The sequence below is a fragment of the Cetorhinus maximus genome, chromosome 24 (assembly GCF_964194155.1).
Source record: "Cetorhinus maximus chromosome 24, sCetMax3.hap1.1, whole genome shotgun sequence".
Classification (NCBI taxonomy): Eukaryota; Metazoa; Chordata; class Chondrichthyes; order Lamniformes; family Cetorhinidae; genus Cetorhinus; species Cetorhinus maximus.
In genome coordinates this window covers 52636921-52655521 of record NC_135902.1, presented here as the reverse complement: position 1 = coordinate 52655521, position 18601 = coordinate 52636921, and the positions used below count along the sequence as shown (strand labels likewise).

At 45.0% G+C, this 18601-nt stretch overlaps 1 protein-coding gene across 1 annotated transcript; it reads left to right on the top strand.

Moving 5' to 3' along the window:
- The first annotated feature begins 1258 nt into the window (after nt 1–1258).
- Nucleotides 1259–18041, top strand: LOC144667619 (sulfotransferase 2B1-like). Its single transcript, XM_078529090.1, has 6 exons — nt 1259–1484; nt 3642–3850; nt 7865–7991; nt 8519–8613; nt 14124–14304; nt 17419–18041. The coding sequence occupies exons 1-6, from the start codon at nt 1343–1345 to the stop codon at nt 17526–17528; spliced, it is 864 nt and encodes a 287-aa protein (XP_078385216.1). The 5' UTR covers nt 1259–1342; the 3' UTR covers nt 17529–18041.
- The last annotated feature ends 560 nt before the right edge of the window (nt 18042–18601 follow it).

Below are 18601 nucleotides of genomic sequence, written 5' to 3'. Positions count from 1 at the left end.
TGCTCCCTGAAAGGGCCCCTGCAATTAGTTCTGGTGGCACTGAATTACCCTAGTGCCACTCACACTGGTCCAATTCAAAATAGTTCCATGCCAATACAGTTTCATAAGTGGAACCACAATCTGTAACCTCTTGGCCCGACAGATGCTCCACTCTACCAAGCCAGGGGATCAACCCTGGTTCAATGAAGAGTGCAGGAGGGCATGCCAGGAGCAGTACCAGGCATATCTAAAAATGAGGTGTCAACCTGGTGAAGCTACAACACAGGACTACTTGCGTGCCAAACAGCATAAGCAGCAAGTGATAGACAGGGCTAAGTGATTCCACAACCAACAGATCAGAGCTGAACTCTGCAGTCTTGCCACATCCAGTTATGAATGTTGGTGGAAGCAGTCCATGTCCAAATGCAGCAAAACTTGGACAATATCCAGGCTTGGGCTGACAAGTGGCAAGTAACATTCGCACCACACAGGCAATGACCATCTCCAACAAGAGAGAATCTAACCATCACCCCTTGATGTTCAATGACATTACCATCGCTGAATCCCCTGCTATCAACATCATTGACCAGGAACTGAACTGGACCAGCCATATAAATACTGTGGCTACAAGAGCAGGTCAGAGACTAGGAATCCTCCGGCGAGTAACTCACCTCCTCACCCCCCAAAGCCTGTCCACCATCTACAAGGCACAAGTCAAGAGTGTGATGGAATACTCCCCACTTGCTTAGATTAGTGCAGCTCCAACAACACTTGAAGCTTGACACCATCCAGGACAAAGCAGCCTACTTGATTGACACCACATCCACCAACTTAAACATTCACTCCCTCCACCTCCGATGCACAGTAGCAGCAGTGTGTGTACCATGTACAAGATGCACTGCAGGAACTCACCAAGGCTCCTTCGACAGCACCTTCCAAACCCATGACCACTACCATCAAGAAGGACAAGGGCAGCAGATAGATGGGAACACCACCACCTGGAAGTTCCCCTCCAAACCACTCACTATCATGACTTGGAAATACATCACCGTTCCTTCACTGTCGCTGGGTCAAAATCCTGGAACTCCCTCCCTAACAGCACTGTGGGTGTACCTGCACCACATGGACTGCAGCGGTTCAAGAGGGCAGCTCACCACCACCTCCTCAAGGACAACTAGGACGGGCAATAAATGCTGGCCCAGCCAGCGACACCCACATCCCGTTAATGAATAATGTTGGTTGCAGGAAATGCTGACGTTGTTGGTTTGCGAGTGGAACAGGCGTGTCCCCGGCCAGAAACACTGCAGCTGGGCTTGGGGGCAGTTCGGAGAGCGGGCTGACCCTGTGCCCAGCAGCCGGGACCATGAGCGAGCCGCAGCTGAACATTGTCCATGAGGGGATGATGTGGCCCAGCCTGGTCCACTCGGAGGAAAGTCTGACTTACGCCCGGGAGGAATTCCAGGCGCGGGATGAGGATGTTTTTATAATCACTTATCCCAAGTCAGGTCAGTCCTGGGGGGTCCGGGGGGGCCGGGGGGGCCGGAGAGCTGGACCGGGCCATGTCCACCTCGGGCTGCCGAAGGGTCAACTCAGTCCCACCCCGGGGGAATGAGCCTGTTTCCCAGGGAGTTAACGCAGCAACATGGTCCCTGTCCCGGTTTGGGTAGAGCAGCGAATTGGGCAGAGCGAGTGTAACTCTCTCAATCCCCAACCCCCCTGTGACAGAGAGAGAGAGAGAGGGGGGGGAGAGGGAGGGGGGAGATCTCCCCTTTACCCCCAGCACAACTCCCCAAGTCCCACCCGAAAGTTTCACTGGTTATTTTAACTTTGGGGGTTTTTTCCCCACGCCTGTCCAACATTCCCTCTCCTGTCTCCCATTCCCCCCCCCTCCCTCTCTCCCAGCTTCATTTATCCGCTTTACCCCGGAGCTCGGTCCCCCCCACCCACAAACTGGAATTCCCTGTGTCGGATATAAGTTTAACCCAATGTGGGAAATCCGCGCTGTTTTAATTCGAACATGTCACAGATTCGCGCGTTTGACTCGCAGCCACAAAGTTACTCAATCCTCGGGCTCTTTGCTCTCCATTGATCTCAATGTTGCAACATTCGGTTTGACTGATCGGCTGGAACTAGTCTGTACATCACAATATACCCACTGGGGGTAAAAGTGGATAATGTAAAGCTGATTGAAGTTGTTGGTTTTTTTTTCTTCACCATTCACATATTTCCCCTTTTTTTTTCTGAAGGAACCACCGATTAGTCCCAATCCCTGGCTTTTCCCAAACAACGCCCTGGAATATTGTTCTGTCCAAGAGCCCTTTGCAAATTGCTGTTCAATCTGCTTCCACCAGTCGTTTAGGCAACAAAAATAATCTCTTCATCCTCCCCCCCACCCCCCTCCCAGAGCTTTTTGTCACTTGTCCTAACTTTGTTTGCTGGTTACCAGCCTTTCTGCCAGTGTTAACAGTTACTCTGCCTACTCTCTCAAAACCCCTCTGAATTTTAAAAACTTTTATTAAGCCTCCATTTTCTCTCCGGGGAGAAAAAAACTCCAGCGTTTCTAATTTCCAGATTTAGCGGAATTCCCTCCCCCTCCCCCTGGTACATCTCCCTCTGCAGCAGCCCCTGACAGCATTGGTCAGGAGAACTTTTACCTCCTCCTGCACAAGTGACACAGCTTATTTGAAATCACCCATCCTGATAGTGTAACTTGTTTGCTCTGCCGAGCTCAGCCCCACACAGCATCGTTACCAAACTGACCTGTCAGAAAAGGATTTTTTTCCCCCCTCCCTCTAGCTCTACAATTAGTGCCATCATATAAATTAGATAAGTATAGGACTTGGCAGATGGTGCAAAGCTATTAACGTCGCTAACTCCGCGGAAATATCTAAATTACTTTCATATCGCTGTTCAGCCACCAGTTCCCATAGCAAGGGGCTCCCGTAGCTCGTGCATATCAATGTAAACCTTCTGGGTTTTAGTTTGGGTCATCCTGAGCTCCACTTGCCTCACAGAGGCTAGTAAATGTACTGCTGCAGCAGGAGCTCACCTTGGTGGTCGTGTCCGATATTGCACCAAATATCATCACCGTGAAACGTCTCCATTATCAATGACATGTCAAAACCCAGGCAGCCTGGCTATTCTGTATTCATATGCTTTGTGTGAATTTTGGATAATAGCCCCCTACTAGGTTGCTTCCAGCAGTACAAAATATAAGTCTGAGACATTTTGCCACAGCTGCGTTGCAATGCAAAAGCAGCTTTAGTCTGTGTAGAGTTTTGCTTCAGTGGGGGTGGAGAAAGTATATGGTGCTTTTCTTAAGGTGAACAAATGAAGGGGAAGAGCCCTGATGTATGAAAGGAAGAGGTTTCAGTTGAATGGCCTTTTCTCATTTCATAAACAGAATTACCTGGAAAAACTCAGCAGGTCTGGGAGCATTGGCAGAGAAGAAATCAGTTACTGATCTCTTCTCCGCCGATGTTGCCAGACCTGCTGAGTTTTTCCAGGTAATTCTGTTTTTGTTTTGGATTTCCAGCATCCGCAGTAGCTTTTAGCTTTTTGTTCTTTTCTCATTTCATGTTTTCTTATATGAAACAAGGTGAGAATGCCTTTTTTTTTGTTGCTCCTAATGTCCAGATAACTTGTACAATTTATATAAACAGGTACTACTTGGATGCAAGAAATAGTGCCTTTAGTATACAGCAGCGGGGATCCGACACCAGTGCAGACAATCCCAAACTGGCAACGAGTGCCGTGGTTGGAGCAAAAGAGTGGTAAAGAACTGTTGGAAAACAGACCATCGCCCCGGCTTATTACAACACATCTTATTTATCGTTTGATGCCAAAGTCTTTCTATACATCAAAAGCAAAAGTGAAGTATTATTTTTCCTTTTAATTTGGTAGGGGAGCCAAGGGACAGGAATGAAATCAGAGGACAGAATGATATAAGCAACAGTAAAATTGAAAATATCCCAAAAATTGCAAGGACGATGTTGAGGGAGATAGTAAAAGTAGAGAATTGAACATCGTATCACTCCTATTTGCTTCCTTTTCTGCCTGTTCTGAGAAACACTAGTCTGTTTGGCATTAGGACAACAAACAATTACTTGCGCAATGAAAGGCTGATGAACTGTAAGATAAAGTAACAGTAAATTTTGATTTTGTTTTGTTAAATTCTGGAGTGCTATAATACTTTACGGTTATATTAGTTCCTTGTGTCTCATAAACCTGTCTGTGCTGGTTGTGGATATCGGTAACTTGAGTTAACCCAAGTTAGAGTAGCACTACTGCACAGCCTCCTGTTAAAACACAGGGATATGGAAGCAGAAGTAACCATGAAGGATTTGTATAAGTGCCAAGGATCTCTGGCGTGCAGACAATGTGAGCCCTGTACTATGATGTGACATCTGCTGTAGGGCTTTTGTGATGGTACAGAATTGTCACTGGCATGAATGCCAACCAGTTGCATCTGTACAACTCCCAATGATGCTAGTGACGGAGGGCATCTAATCTTGATACTCAAGTATCGGTGTGCATGTATGTGAAGTCTCAGAATCCCTCCATCATGGTTGCTGTAACTGTTATCCAGTACAGTAAGTGCTCACTATAAGTTGTGGTTGCATTCCTCAAAATTGTGACCTGAAGTGAAACAACTTTATGTAAATCATGGGTTCCCATGGGAATCATCGTTAAAGCCAGCGTTAGGTTCCTTTCGACGTTTCTTGCCCGGAAAAACCAATGTACAAGTTGAAATACCGAACCGTAAATGTACAGCACTGTGCATTCCTAGCTGGAATAACTTGCAAAATAAAATAAATCACTGAATATAACGGAAATACTATATACATTGAAATTAGATAATACTAAATCACCCAAACAAGCCCTGAGTAGCACAGCTTGTGTCTCACCCACCCCCACCCCCCCACCCCGTGCTCCTGAAACTCAGCTCAATGGTTTGCTTGTCTTCCTTTCCCATTCTGTCTCTCTCTTTTCCCACTGTCTCTCTCTTTTCCCATTCTCTCTCTTTCCCACACTCTCTCTCTCTCCTTTCCTATTCTGTCTGTCTCTCTCTCCTTTCCCACTCTCTCTTTTCCCATTCTGTCTGTCTCTCTCCTTTCCCACTCTCTCTCTCTTTTCCCACTGTCTGTCCATCTCTCTATCTCTCCTTTTCCACCCTCGCTCTCTCCTTTCCCACTGTCTATCTCTCTCTTTCTCTTTTCCTACTGTCTCTCTCTCTTTCTCCTTTCCCACTGTCTATCTCTCTCTCTCTTTCTCCTTTCCCACTGTCTGTCTCTCTGTCTCTCTTTCTCCTTTCCCACTGTCTGTCTCTCTCTTTCTCCTTTCCCACTGTCTGTCTCTCTCTTTCTCCTTTCCCACTGTCTGTCTCTCTCTCTCTCCTTTCCCAATGTCTGTCTCTCTTTCTCCTTTCCCAATGTCTGTCTCTCTCTCTTTCTCCTTTCCCAATGTCTGTCTCTCTCTCTTTCTCCTTTCCCAATGTCTGTCTCTCTTTCTCCTTTCCCACTGTCTGTCTCTCTCTCTCTTTCTCCTTTCCCACTGTCTGTCTCTCTCTCTCTCCTTTCCCACTGTCTGTCTCCCTCTCTCTTTCTCCTTTCCCACTGTCTGTCTCTCTCTCTCTTTCTCCTTTCCCACTGTCTGTCTCCCTCTCTCTCTCCCTCCCCCTCTCCCTTCCTCCCCTTTCCCACTCTGTCTCTCTCTCACACTCTCTCTCCTGTCCGTCTATTTGCATGTGTGTCTCTCTTTCTGTTTCCAAAACCTGAACCCCTCCCTGAAAGCTTGTGGTGGCCAAGCCCCTGTCCTGGTGGGGGCGATGGAGCTAGGGGGGGCACCGTGGAATGAGCCGGGGGAGGGGGAGGGAGTGAGTGTGCTCCTTCCCCCTCCCCCTCCCCACCCCGGTTTACTCTCAGTTCTGTGGCCAGCAGCTTCCCATACCTGCCCTGCACTCCGGCTCCCTGATCTTGGGCCTCGCGCTCTCCTGTCAAAGGCCTCTGGTGGTTGGGGCAATGGCTCTGGCCCAGAGCTCAGCGTGGTGGGGGCGCAGCCTGAGCACAGATGACATAAGATTGAAAATAACGACGCAAATCAAAAATAAAAAATCAGTCCTGAAGAGTAAACGAAGTTATAGCAAAATGACAGATAGTGAGGACTTGCTGTTTGGATAGGATTTTCCAGTCCCACCTACAACGAGCATCATCGTGGGCGGCACAGTGAAACTTGGCGATTGGCCAAAAGACTTCTGGCTGTTCTCCAAATTTTCCTGTCTCTCCTACGATAATGCCCGTCGCTGGCAGGCTGGGGTGTTAAAGGGACATCGATGCATCTTGGAATCTCTACCAATAGCTCCATTACTGCCGCGGAAGATCCTGTCTATGACCAGCTAAACTGAGGTATCTACTGCAGGTCCTTTAGTATTGCCACATAGGGGCACATTGCGGTGGTGTCAAACATTGCTCTATGACCTTACTGCATGTCGATGGTACGTATGAATGTGTGACTTGTCCAAACTACCACCTTCCAATATTATGGAAGGAGCAAGTGACTCTGCAGTACAGACTAGCTTATGTAGTGACCCATTAATAGTTTGGATTAGACCTCTACCCTGTGTTAATTGGTGTCATTTGATGACAGTTTCATGATATTTTCCATCACTTTGATAATTGGGAGGGGGCATATTGAATTAGATTTTTTTTTATTGATGGGGGAATAAGTTTATATCATGTGTTGTCCATATTGTCAGCTTGATACCAATGTCATAGCTACATTGGAATGACTTGGCTAACAGACAGTTAATTCTGCTATGCAAGTCATCAACAATAAGGCTGGATATTGACAGGAGCCATGAATTTCACTCTGCCCAGTGTCACTGGACTAGTAATCCAGAGACCCAGGCTAATGCTCTGGGGACAAGGGTTCAAATCCCACCAGGGGCAGCTGGTGGAAATTGAATTCTGTTAATAAATCTGGAACTGAAAAGCTAGTCTCAGTAATGGTGACCATGAAACCAAAACCCATCTGGTTCACTAAAGTCCTTTAGGGAAGGAAGTTTGCAGATTGGCTCAGTGCAACGTTGCAAACACACATGTGGTTAAGGCGTTCACAGCACAGGTGCTATTTGGAATGGTTATTTTATGTCAGGATTTGAGAACGTATCGCAGTAGCGGATTCTGAAGGCTAAGCCAGCCTCCATTATACAACCATTCACTGGAAGCTAGGAACAACTCTAATGCAAAGTGGAACCTATGAACAGTACTTGAAATGTCGGATCCATTCGCTGGCCTGGCCCGAAATGACCTCAAGTGACTTAAAAAAAATAAAGCATCTGTTTAAACCTGAAACCCTTTTTGTTCCTACCTTATTGATCACCATGCTGTGCTCATGTGGACAATGTTGTATTTGTTGTCCATGCTCAGTTGCCCTGGGAAGGCTGAGGCCTTGAACAATTGTTTTTACAACTGAGTGGCTTGCTAGGCCATTTTGGAAGGCACTAAGACTCAACCAAGTGTAGGACTGGAGTCATGTAAATGGAACTAGATAGGAATGGCAGATTCCCTTCCCTGAAGGATGTCAATGAACCAATTGGCAGTTTTCACACTCGTGTTTGTTTTTTGCTGCCAGCACATACATTATGAGATCTAATGAATCAACTTCACCACTTGCAATGGTTGCAATTGGACCCACAGCCTCTGGGTTGCTAGTCTAGTACCATCATCATGACATCACCATGCCCATTTTAGTGAACTCTTCCTGAACTGTAATTGAATCAAAATGTACAATGATTTAAACAACGTAAATTATTAAATTGAATATATAAAACTGATTGTGTCTTTATTCTGTATTGATATTTGTTTGTATCTTAATTGTTTTGCAGGTTGTTTATGTGACCCGAAATCCGAAGGACGCACTTGTCTCTTCCTTTCACTATCACAACATGGCTTCATTCCTGGAAAACCCAGGCACCTTTGATGAGTTCATTGATAAGTTCCTGGAAGGAAAGGGTAATTTTCTTTATCCATTAATTCATTATAACTTTCGATGGGAGAAGGATATAAATTCCCCTGTTTCTTTCCGTTGAGATAACATATTCGGTGGGCGGTCGTCATTATCTTTTTAAGTTGGATCACACTTCAACAACTAATACTACTTGTACACAATTGTGTCAGAGTCATTGCAGAACAGAAGGAGGCCATTCGGCCCATTGAGTCCATGCCATGTCTATAAAAAGATTGTACTGTTCCCATATAATGTGTAGTGAAACAAACTTCAGTTCCAACAATACAGTTCAATTACAATTGCCTTTATTACGCTGGACACGTGATGTAGTTATTGATGGCTAGGTGATTTTGGAAAACTCAAGTGTGCTCCCCACCTACAGTGTGGTCTAGAATCGAAACTCTTGGTGGTTTGAGTGCTTTGACAACAAATTGGCATTTTGGTTTGTATAGCAAATGATTCCTGAGAACATTATTTTTTGTATGTATAACATTTATTAAATGGTCTTTTCTCCACCCATCCCCTCAAATAGTCATGTTTGGTTCCTGGTTTGACCACATTAAGAGTTGGTGGCCTCTAAAGGATCAGGATAACTTTTTGTTCCTAACTTACGAAGAGATGATACAGGTATGTGAACATTTTGTTTTGTTTGCTTTATCGGTTTGCTATTTCCTCTAGCTAGGAGGGGAGTAAAGTCTGCCCTGTTTTAATGAAGTAGTTCCTTAATTTTAAAGATTGAGTGCTCTGCAACCCAGAACTGTTGGCTGAGGGTATCTGAACTTAAATAACTATTAAAATAAGGGTTCAAACTTGCATTTTGCACTAGAAGTGCAATTGTTTCAAGAGTTTTGATCTCTTCCTTCCAGCATTCTTCATGCATTTGTCACGATGTCAACTTCTTGCTCCAACTTCTTCATCCTCCTTTTGCCAACTGTTGTTTCCCTTACCAAGCACCAACGTGTCGTGACCCAGAACATAACTTACATGAAACAAGTGAGGGGGAAAAATAAACAAATGAAATATGAAAGAAAGTCAGGGATTCATGATGTGAATTTGTTGCCCTCTTTTTTGGAATCTATAGTTGGTGTTGGCTAAAGCATGTCTGAATTATGGTGTCAGTGGGGACACGGTGTAGACAGGGCCGTGGGATTCCCTGTGAGGAGGCCACAGGCTCCAACTCCAGTGGGGACGGGGTGATGTCAATGTCACTATGACATGCCACTTGGTCCAAGGTACCCTCCCACCAAGTTTAGCTGAGATTGGCCCAAGGACTCAGGAGTTTGCCAGCAAACAAACAGACCATTTAGTTTTTTTCTGCATGTGCGTGTTTGTACATATGTGTGTGTATATTATTATATATATATGTGTGTGTTTATGTATAGAGATGTAACATGCTCATTATAGGTTGTGAACCCTCTTTCAATCTTTTGCGTTAAATAATAGAGTATTTCCTTAAATTTGGTTTTGAAATGGAGAACAAACATTCATAGCTGAAAAGAACACTGAGCTATATATTCTGTCAGAGAGTCACTGACCTGTATATAACAGGGTAAATGATTGCAATGGAGTAAAATACAATCTGGTATTATATTATCATGTCATATCATCTTCATAACACATTAAGGTGCTGCTTAGATCTTGAAAGCTGTTATTGGCTTCATGTTGGGATAGAGTCATAGAGGTCTACAGCACAGAAAAAGGCCCTTCGGCCCATTGAGTCTGCACCGATCAAACAAGTACTTAACAATTCTGATCCCATTTTACAGCATTGGGCCCATAGCCTTGTATGTCATGGCAAGTGCACATCCAAATACTTCTTAAATGTTATGAGGGTTTCTGCCTCTACCACCCTTTCAGGCAGCAAGTTCCAGACTCCCACCACCCTCTGAGTGAAAAAATTCTTCCTCACATCCCCTCTAAACCTCCTGCCCCTTACCTTAAATCTATGCCCCCGGCTATTGATCCCTCCACCAAGGGGAAAAGTTCCTTCCTGTCTACCCTATCTATGCCCCTCATAATTTTATACACCTCAATCATGTCCCCCCTCAATCTCCTCTGCTCCAGGGGATAACCCCAGTCTATCCAATCTCTCCTCATAACTAAAACTCTCCAGCCCAGGCAACATCCTGGGAAATCCCCTCTGCACTCTCTCTAGTGCAATCACATCCTTCCTACAATGTGATGTTCAGACTTTATGGTATAATGATCGAGCGGAGAATTTTACCAGCCCCGCACCAGGGGGCAGGGGTGGTGGGGGGAGGGAGGACGGCCGGTAAAATGGGTGGGAAGCTGTGGTGGATCGGCTCCCCAACCCATGTCCCGCCATCAGGGAATTTTACTGACGGTGGGTACGGTAAGAGAGCCACAAGGAGATGGAAGCCCATTTGAATATGTAAAGGAGTAATTAGGGGCCATATGAAGAGGCTGTAGGCTAAATGTAGGAGGTCTCCCAGCAGCAGCCCAGGGGAGGAATGAGGGGACGGCGGGCAGGGAAAGCAGCCCCTGTGGCGCTAGGGCTTTCCAGTGGCAAACTTATTGCTTTCGTTATCTTCGGATTACCTCCTGTAGGCTGCAGGACCCCTTCCTCTGCAGTGACCACCGTTCCAGGTGGTGCTGCTGAGAGTAGCTCCTAGAGACAGGATTCCCTGCCCAATGAGGAGCAGAAGTTCTGTCTCTAGTAAATGGCTGCGGAGCAGCTGATGGCCCTGCCCAAATTTGATGACAGGGTGGGAAACCCCACCATCTGAGTGTAGACTAAGGGCAGAATCTTTCAATCGTATAAATTTGATTTTGACTAATTTGGTCTTGCAGCCCAAAGAGACTTGACTAGTTCACTTAGCGAATCCAATAAATGGAAGAGTTTAATCCACTATTTTGTACTTTAGCATCAACAGTTACAGCTTTCTACTGAGTAGCCTCGGTGGACTCTTCCATTAGCACTAATGCCAGAGATGATGTTCGAATCTAAGCAGACTGATATGGATTACTACTGAGTGTGCACTTTAACACATCAAATATCATTTGATAAAGTAAAAACTTAGACATGTAGCTGGGCCGTTACTCATTCCACTCCATATACCGTTCGTATAGATTCATAATCTAGTGAGGCAGTTCACTAAAAATTTTACATTCTCTGAAGTCCCACTGTAAGAATATAATCTTAACTGAGAGAGGACAAGCTCTTTGGCTTAGTCCCGAGCATCTTTGTGCTTTCTTGTCTGTGCTTGTTGCTTTTTCAAAAAGAAATGTTCTCCCCCTTTTGTGTTGATATGAATGATGTAGGAAGCCTGTGGCTCTCATCTGACTTTGCAAGGTGGTGCAGGTTGGGAGGACCATTTGACCCAATCATAATTCATTTCTTCAGAAAGGCCCCAGATATATTTATTAGGCTATATACTTGCTAAATGATGTTTTTTAAATTATTCTTTCATGGAATGCGAGTGCTGCTGGCCGGGCCAGCATTTATTACCCATCCCGAGTTGCCCTTGAGAAGGTGGTGGTGAGCTGCCTTCTTGAACCGCTGCAGTCCACATGGTGTAGGTACACCTACAGTGCTGTTAGGGAGGGAGTTCCACGTTTTTGACCCAGTGACAGTGAAGGAATGGCAATTAAAGTTAGGATGTTGTGTGGTTTGAAGGGGAACTTGCAGGCGGTGGTGTTCCCATGCATCTGCTGCCCTTGTCCTTCTAGATGGTAGAAGTTATGGGTTTGGAAGGTGCTGTCGAAGGAGCCTTGGTGAGTTCCTGCAGTGCATCTTGTGTACAGTACACACTGCTGCCACCGTGCAGCAATGGTAGAGGGAGTGAATGTTTAAGGTGGTGGATGGGGTGCTGATCAAATGAGCTGCTTTGTCCTGGATGATGTTGAGCTTCTTGAGTATTTTGGGAGCTGCACTCATCCAGGCAAGTGGAGAGTATTCCATCACACTCCTGACTTATGCCTTGGAGATGGTGGACAGGCTTTGGGAAGTCAGGAGTTATTCGCCACAGAATTCCCAGCCTCTAATCTGCTTTTGTAGCCACAGTATTTATATGGCTAGTCCAGTTAAGATTTTGGTCACTGGTAACCCCCGGGATGTTGATAGAAGGGGATTCAGCGACAGGAATGTGAAGGGAAAATGATTCGATTCTGTCTTGTTGAAAATAAACATTGCCACTTGTGTGGTGCAAATGTTACTTGCCACATGTCAGCCCAAGTTTGGATATTGTCCAGGTCTTGCTGCATTTGGACACAGAGTGCATCAGTTTCTGAGGAGTCACGAATGGTGCTAACATTGTGCAATCATCAGTGAACATTCCCACTTCTGACCTTATGATGGAAGGAAAGTCATTGATGAAGCAGCTGAAGATGGTTGGGCTGAGGATACTACCCTGAGGAACTCCTGCAGCAATGTCCTGGGACTGAGATAATTGGCTTCAACAACCACAACCATTTTCCTTCGTGCTAGGTATGAATCCAACCAACAGAGAGCTTTCCCCCTGATTCCCATTGACTACAGTTTTGCAGGGGCTCCTTGATGCCACACTCGGTCAAATGTGGCCTTGATATCAAGGGCAGTCACCCTCACCTCAACTCTGGGATTCAGCTCTTTTGTCCACATTTGCGTCAAGGCTGTAATGAGGTCAGGAGCTGAGTGGCCCTGGCAGATCCCAAACTCTGGGCATTGGTGAGCAGGTTATTGCTGTGTAAGTGCCGCTCGATGACACTGACGACAACACCATTCACCACTTTGCCAATCCTGGGGCTTTCATTTCCACTTTGTGTGAGGAGTTTCTGATATCTGTCCTACTTTAGTAGTTTCAAACCTACGTCACCTTGTCTCAACTATCGTAGTTCAGTTTGAAGCAGGGTTTCAGATTTACACCTTCTACAGTGTTTAACATCTAACATACCACCATATGTTCCCTCCATCATCATCTCTTAAGACCAAAAAGCACAAAGTTCTCTAGTCTTTTCTCTTAATTAAGTCCTCCAATGTAAAATATTAAGCTCATGGCTCTTTGAATTGCCCCTAGTGCTTGAATATTTTCCTTAGGTGAGCGCAAGTCTGCAGGCAGCTTTCTGCTGTGGACCTATGCTCACTCGCAACTACTTTAAATTTGCTTAAATTAATTTCATAAAAGAACACTAGAGCAATCAGGAGAGGACATCCTACTTCTCTGAGAACTGGACTCCAGCAAAACTCTGAACTGAGAGGACAAGAGGGACAATTTCCTCCACCTTGCACCTAATACAGCTGCAGGCTCAGTGATGTACCTTGGGGGGGAACTGCAGGGCAGTGACCTAATGTAATAGATCACGGTTCCTAGGGAAGGCTGATTCCACATGCACAGCAAAGAGGATAATCCTGTCAACCTATTGCATTCCCCATCCAGACCCATAGGAACTTTCCTTTTAATGTAGCTTGCCCTCCACAAAACATTCTCTTTCCTTTTCCAAATTGAATGCACATTAACTTTAATAAGTTGCTTCCATCGCTGTAGTTCAGACTGCTTGTAAATTTGAGCAACTTTACCGTTGAGCGAGAATTTTATGCAATAAAGAGCGATAGACGATGAGGTGACTTCAAAGTATTTCAAGGATGGGCGCTGTCCATAACTTTTATTTTGACTTCCCCTTTGTACAAAGTGAGGGGCCTGTCCAATGTGGAGCAAAAGAATTTGAAAACAATTCTTAAGATAACTTACTTTTCTCTCATCTTTTTAAACCTAGGAGTGCACAAGATATTTGCTTTTACTTAAATGTTGCTGATTTCTGGGGAGGCTTTTCAAATATTTTTTTGCTCTTTTTTTCCCCAAATCTAATACCATGAAAACAATCCTAGATTGTTGAACTGAGACCAGCTTGAGAATGATAAAATAATTGGAAGTGTTTACCCTTCAGGGTCTTGTTCACATGCTGCTTGTACAACAGAGATTTCATTAGCATATTTGCACTACATGATGTGAATGTAATAGAGCTGTAATCAGTGAGTTACTATTTACTGTTTAAAACATGGAAAGAGAAGAAAGCCTCTTTCTAATTAACATTTGTAAAGTATTAAGTCTTTGTAAAAGCTGTAATTAAAGTGAGCATGCTGTGTCTTGCACTGGCAATGGTGGTGCAATAAATTTTAAAGCCCAAAAAAATGTTTTCAGGACTTGCAAGGTGCTTTGGTGAAACTGGGAGAATTTCTGGGGAAACAGCTCAGTGGCGATGCAGTTGAAGCAATTGCAAACCAAAGCAAATTCGACAACATGAAACAAAACAAGATGTCCAACTACAGCTTTGTGCCTGAGGAACTGATGGATCATAAGAAAACCAACTTTTTAAGAAAAGGTAACTCGCGAGAACACCAGAATTAGGAGCAGGAGTAGGGCCACTTGGATGACGTGGATAGGATTTCTTTTATAAACATAGAGGCTTTTTTAAAAGTGAAGTTGCTGGTCTCTTAGTGCATCACTTGGCACAACTTATTGCTAAGTTTTATATACTGAAACTCTGGCTACTTCTCATTTTACTCCAGTTATTGAGGAACTGGTGGACAATTTTCCCCCCACAAAACCATATTCTGTTTCAATTGGTTCACTTTTTAATTTTTTATGATACATGATCGGCATTACCTTCCCTGCTGCCCTCTGTTCGAGAGGTGTCAATGAAGTTGTTCAGTCATGGCTGTCTGCTGCTGAGCATGTGTTAGTCTCAGTGTAGTACACAGCAGTTCAATAATTCCTCACTTAATGTGTTCCTGAAAAGTGCAACTTTAATTCACTCACTTGTTTAATTTAGTTTTTCCCATTACAGCCAATGTCAAACCTGTGGGGGGGTCTATAGGGTCTTTCTCACCAGAAGAAATATTAAAACATTATGCCCTGCAAATTGAAATACTGCCCATTTCTAAATGCCTATATTTGTAAATGGAATAGCATTCAAAATAAATTCTAAAATATAAACGAAATATGCTAACTCTTTCTACTTGCCTCCCGCTGGCTAGCTCTCTCCTGCTTCTTGACTTCTTCCCACTTGCAACTTCCTTCTCCCAATCCCCCCTGTTTGCTGCTCCCCTCTCCTGAGCCATCGCTGTGGAGAGGGATGGTGAGAGGAAGGAAGCGAGCGAGGGAATGGGAGGAGCTGCAAGTGGGGAGGGTCAGGGAGTGAATTGGTGAGCGAGGGGATCAGGGAGGGAAGCAGTGAACAGGAAAGGCCATTTCCAAACATTTCCAAATGGGTCACGCGTTCTACATCGGCCCCAGCAGGTAATATTGCCAAAGGGAAAATCCCGAAGCTAAGTGCACATACTAGCCCTGGCCATTACATGAGACACTAGTGAAACGCTACTAAATGAGGCAACTTAAAATGGGGACTTGCTGTAGGTGTCCTTGACTGGTCATTTAAGATTGGTTCGTCATTTCTAACGCTTTGATTTTTTTTATCATTGGCCGGTTTTTTTTTAAGCCACTGACATTTTCCTTTTGATTTGGACATTCTCATCCCTGAAAATCTGATTTGCTGCCATTCTCCTTTGACCCAAACAGGAAATAGGCAAAACAAAATTTTCCCGATAGTATCGATCAGGGTTGTCCAGCACGCGGGCTGCTATCCGGCCTCCCTATCCGGCCTCCACGCCCCCCTATCCGACCTCCACGCCCCCCTATCCGGCCTCCACGCCCCCCTATCCGGCCTCCACGCCTCCCTATCCAGCCTCCACGTCCCCCTATCCGGCCTCCGCGCCCCCCCCCCATCCGGCCTCCACGCCCCCCTATCCGGCCTCCACGCCCCCCTATCCAGCCCGCGGACTCTCTGTTCAAAATACAGGGAAGGTTCAAGTGAAAAGTCCACAAGCAGCTGTTCGTCCAATCACAGGTGGTTTCTCTTCCGTATGCGGGAGAGAAACGGTTAGTGATTGGAGGAGCAATGTGAAGGTGAGTGGCCATGGTGCATTCCCTCTCTCCCTCTCTCTCTCTCTCTCCGCCCACACAAGTGCCAGCCCCTATAGGAGCACTGGATTCAAGATGGTGGAACACGCCAGAGAGGCCACAAGGAACAGCAGTCACAGGGCCACCTGTCCTCCCACCCCCCCTACCCCCATCCAGGGCAGCTGGAGTCTCCAACAGGGCGGAGTGAGGGAGTGTGACTCAGTACCTTCGCAGCCACCCCAAATTCCCCCTCTGAGGTCAAATGTCCAAACTTCGCGGTCCCAGGTGGTGAGCGTGTGAGCGAGAGACAGAGAGAGAGTGTGCGAAAACCCTGAGACTGGGAATGAGCCAGGCACACACACACACACCTTTCCTCTCCTTCCCCTCCTCCCTCCCCAAAAAACCCTATCCGCAAAGCAAGCCAGGAGAGGAGGAAAACCCAGACTGAAAGGCAACCTGTTTCTGACCCCCCACTTTCATATGAATTCCATCAAGACCAGCTCGGGGTGTGTGACACCAGGAGGCAACTGCAAGGTCGGTGTTAGTTAAACCCAACTCCTTAGCTCAGCCCTGGTCCCCATTTCTTCCCTGGTGATCAGGACTTGGTGCCTACGCCGTCTCTCTAGCCCTGCTTCTTAAGCGAAAAGGCAAAAAGGGTTTTACTGGTTAGCTCAGCTGCTTAGCACTTTATAACGATCATTTTTATCAATTACTCTTTTTTCTAAATAAAAAATGGTTAATTTATTGCTTTGACATTGATACTTTTTCTGAGATTCATGTTTAACGTTGAGCCAAACCTTTTATCTTTCTGAAATTTGTTCCTTGGCCCTTTTGAGTGAGAAAAAAATTGAACGTGGCCCCCTCACACGAACAGGTTGGACCACCCTGGCATAGATATTAGAAAAAAATAGGTTTGAAAATAGATTGGTGTCAGCATGGCTCAGTAGGTAGCATTCTTGTCTCTGAATCACAAGGTCGTGGGTTCAAGTTCCGTTTCAGAGATTTGAGTGCAGAATCTCGAGCAAGTGCTGCATGGGTTGGACATGACGCTACAGCGTGAAGCCGAGGCCCTGTCTGCACTCTCAGCTTGGAGGTTCCCCTAGTACCATTTTTAAAGCAGACTTCTTCCTGGTATCCTGGCCAATGCTTATCCCTCAACAACCACCTGAACAATTATCTGGTCATTATCACAACGCTGTTTGTGGGAGCTTCCCGTGTACAAATTAGTTTTGTTTTCTGCATTACAACAGTGGCTACACAAAGTATTTAAAACAAAAACAGAAATATCTGGAAAAACTCAGCAGGTCTGGCAGCATCGCTGCCAGACCTGCTGAGTTTTTCCAGGTATTTCTGTTTTTGTTTTGGATTTCCAGCATCCACAGTTTTTTGTTTTTAACACAAAGTATTTAATTGGGTGCAAGTTTTTTTGGGACATCCTGAGATCATGAAAGGTGCTGTATTATTGCAATTTCTTCTTTCTCTGATACTGTAACTTTTTGTTAAGCCTTTGCGGTAAATCGGATACACTTTATTACAGGCATAGCGGGAGACTGGAAGAATCACTTCACTACAGCCCAGACTGAACATTTTAACTCCGTGTACACCCAAAAAATGAAAGGACTGAATTTTCCATTTTACAAAGACTGAAGGTGTAAGAATTGAGTCAAGAACTGTAAATTTCATAAAAATATGTAGCTGGTGTTAGATCAATGCTTCTAAATCATGTTGGGAGTTTAAGAAATGTATTGTTTCGATACTGCCTGTGGGTGCTCACTTTGATGGAGGTCCAGTCTTCCTGTACTGATGAGAGATGATAACTGGAAACTTGTACAGGGGCAAAACAGGCTAGGCACAAAACCACAATGAAGTGTGCAAGTGTATGTGAAACTGCCTTTTACTGCATTTAAAGATCATTGTAAGACAAATCGAATTTAATCACAAATTAAAATGTATCTAGTCCAGCAACCAACAATGTAATTTCTTCACTGCTACATTTTACTGTTTTATCTGAAAATTATGCCTCTACAACTGAAAACAAGGAAAATAAAGCAACATTTATTCCGTATTACTGGCAGATAATAGAATATGGATGCTATGCTAAATGCTCATTGTTCATGCTTTACAATTAAACAAATTACAGGTAACAAAACTGAAAGCAGATTTGCTATTTAAAAAGTGCAGTTATTTGAATATTCGGTTGATTTAATGACTACATGGGTGGCATAGTGGGCTGGATGGTGATAGAAATTAGCAAGATGTCTTGTCCCAGGCCAATGTATATACACGTGCACACATACACCGCCCCCTACAGGCTGATCAAATAACTAAAGGCAACTTCTGTCGTGACCTGCACAATGTTCTAAATTGACTCCAAGCCTAACCTCATCGTACTTGGAGATTTCAGCACAAGAGTTGGGTGTGACTGACAGCATTGGTAAGGTATTCTGGGCAGACATGGAGTAATGACAATGGTTGACTTTTGCTGATATTCTGCGTGGAGCAGCCAGATTTAAGACCAACTGGAAACTTTATTATTCATTTATAGGATGTGGGCGTTGCTGGCTGGGCCAGCATTTATTGCCCATCCCTAACCGCCCTTGAGAAGGTGGTGGTGAGCTGCCTTCTTGAACCACTGCAGTCCATGTGGTGTAGGTACACCCACAGTGCTGTTAGGGAGGGAGCTCCAGGATTTTGACTCAGCGACAGTGAAGGAACGGCGA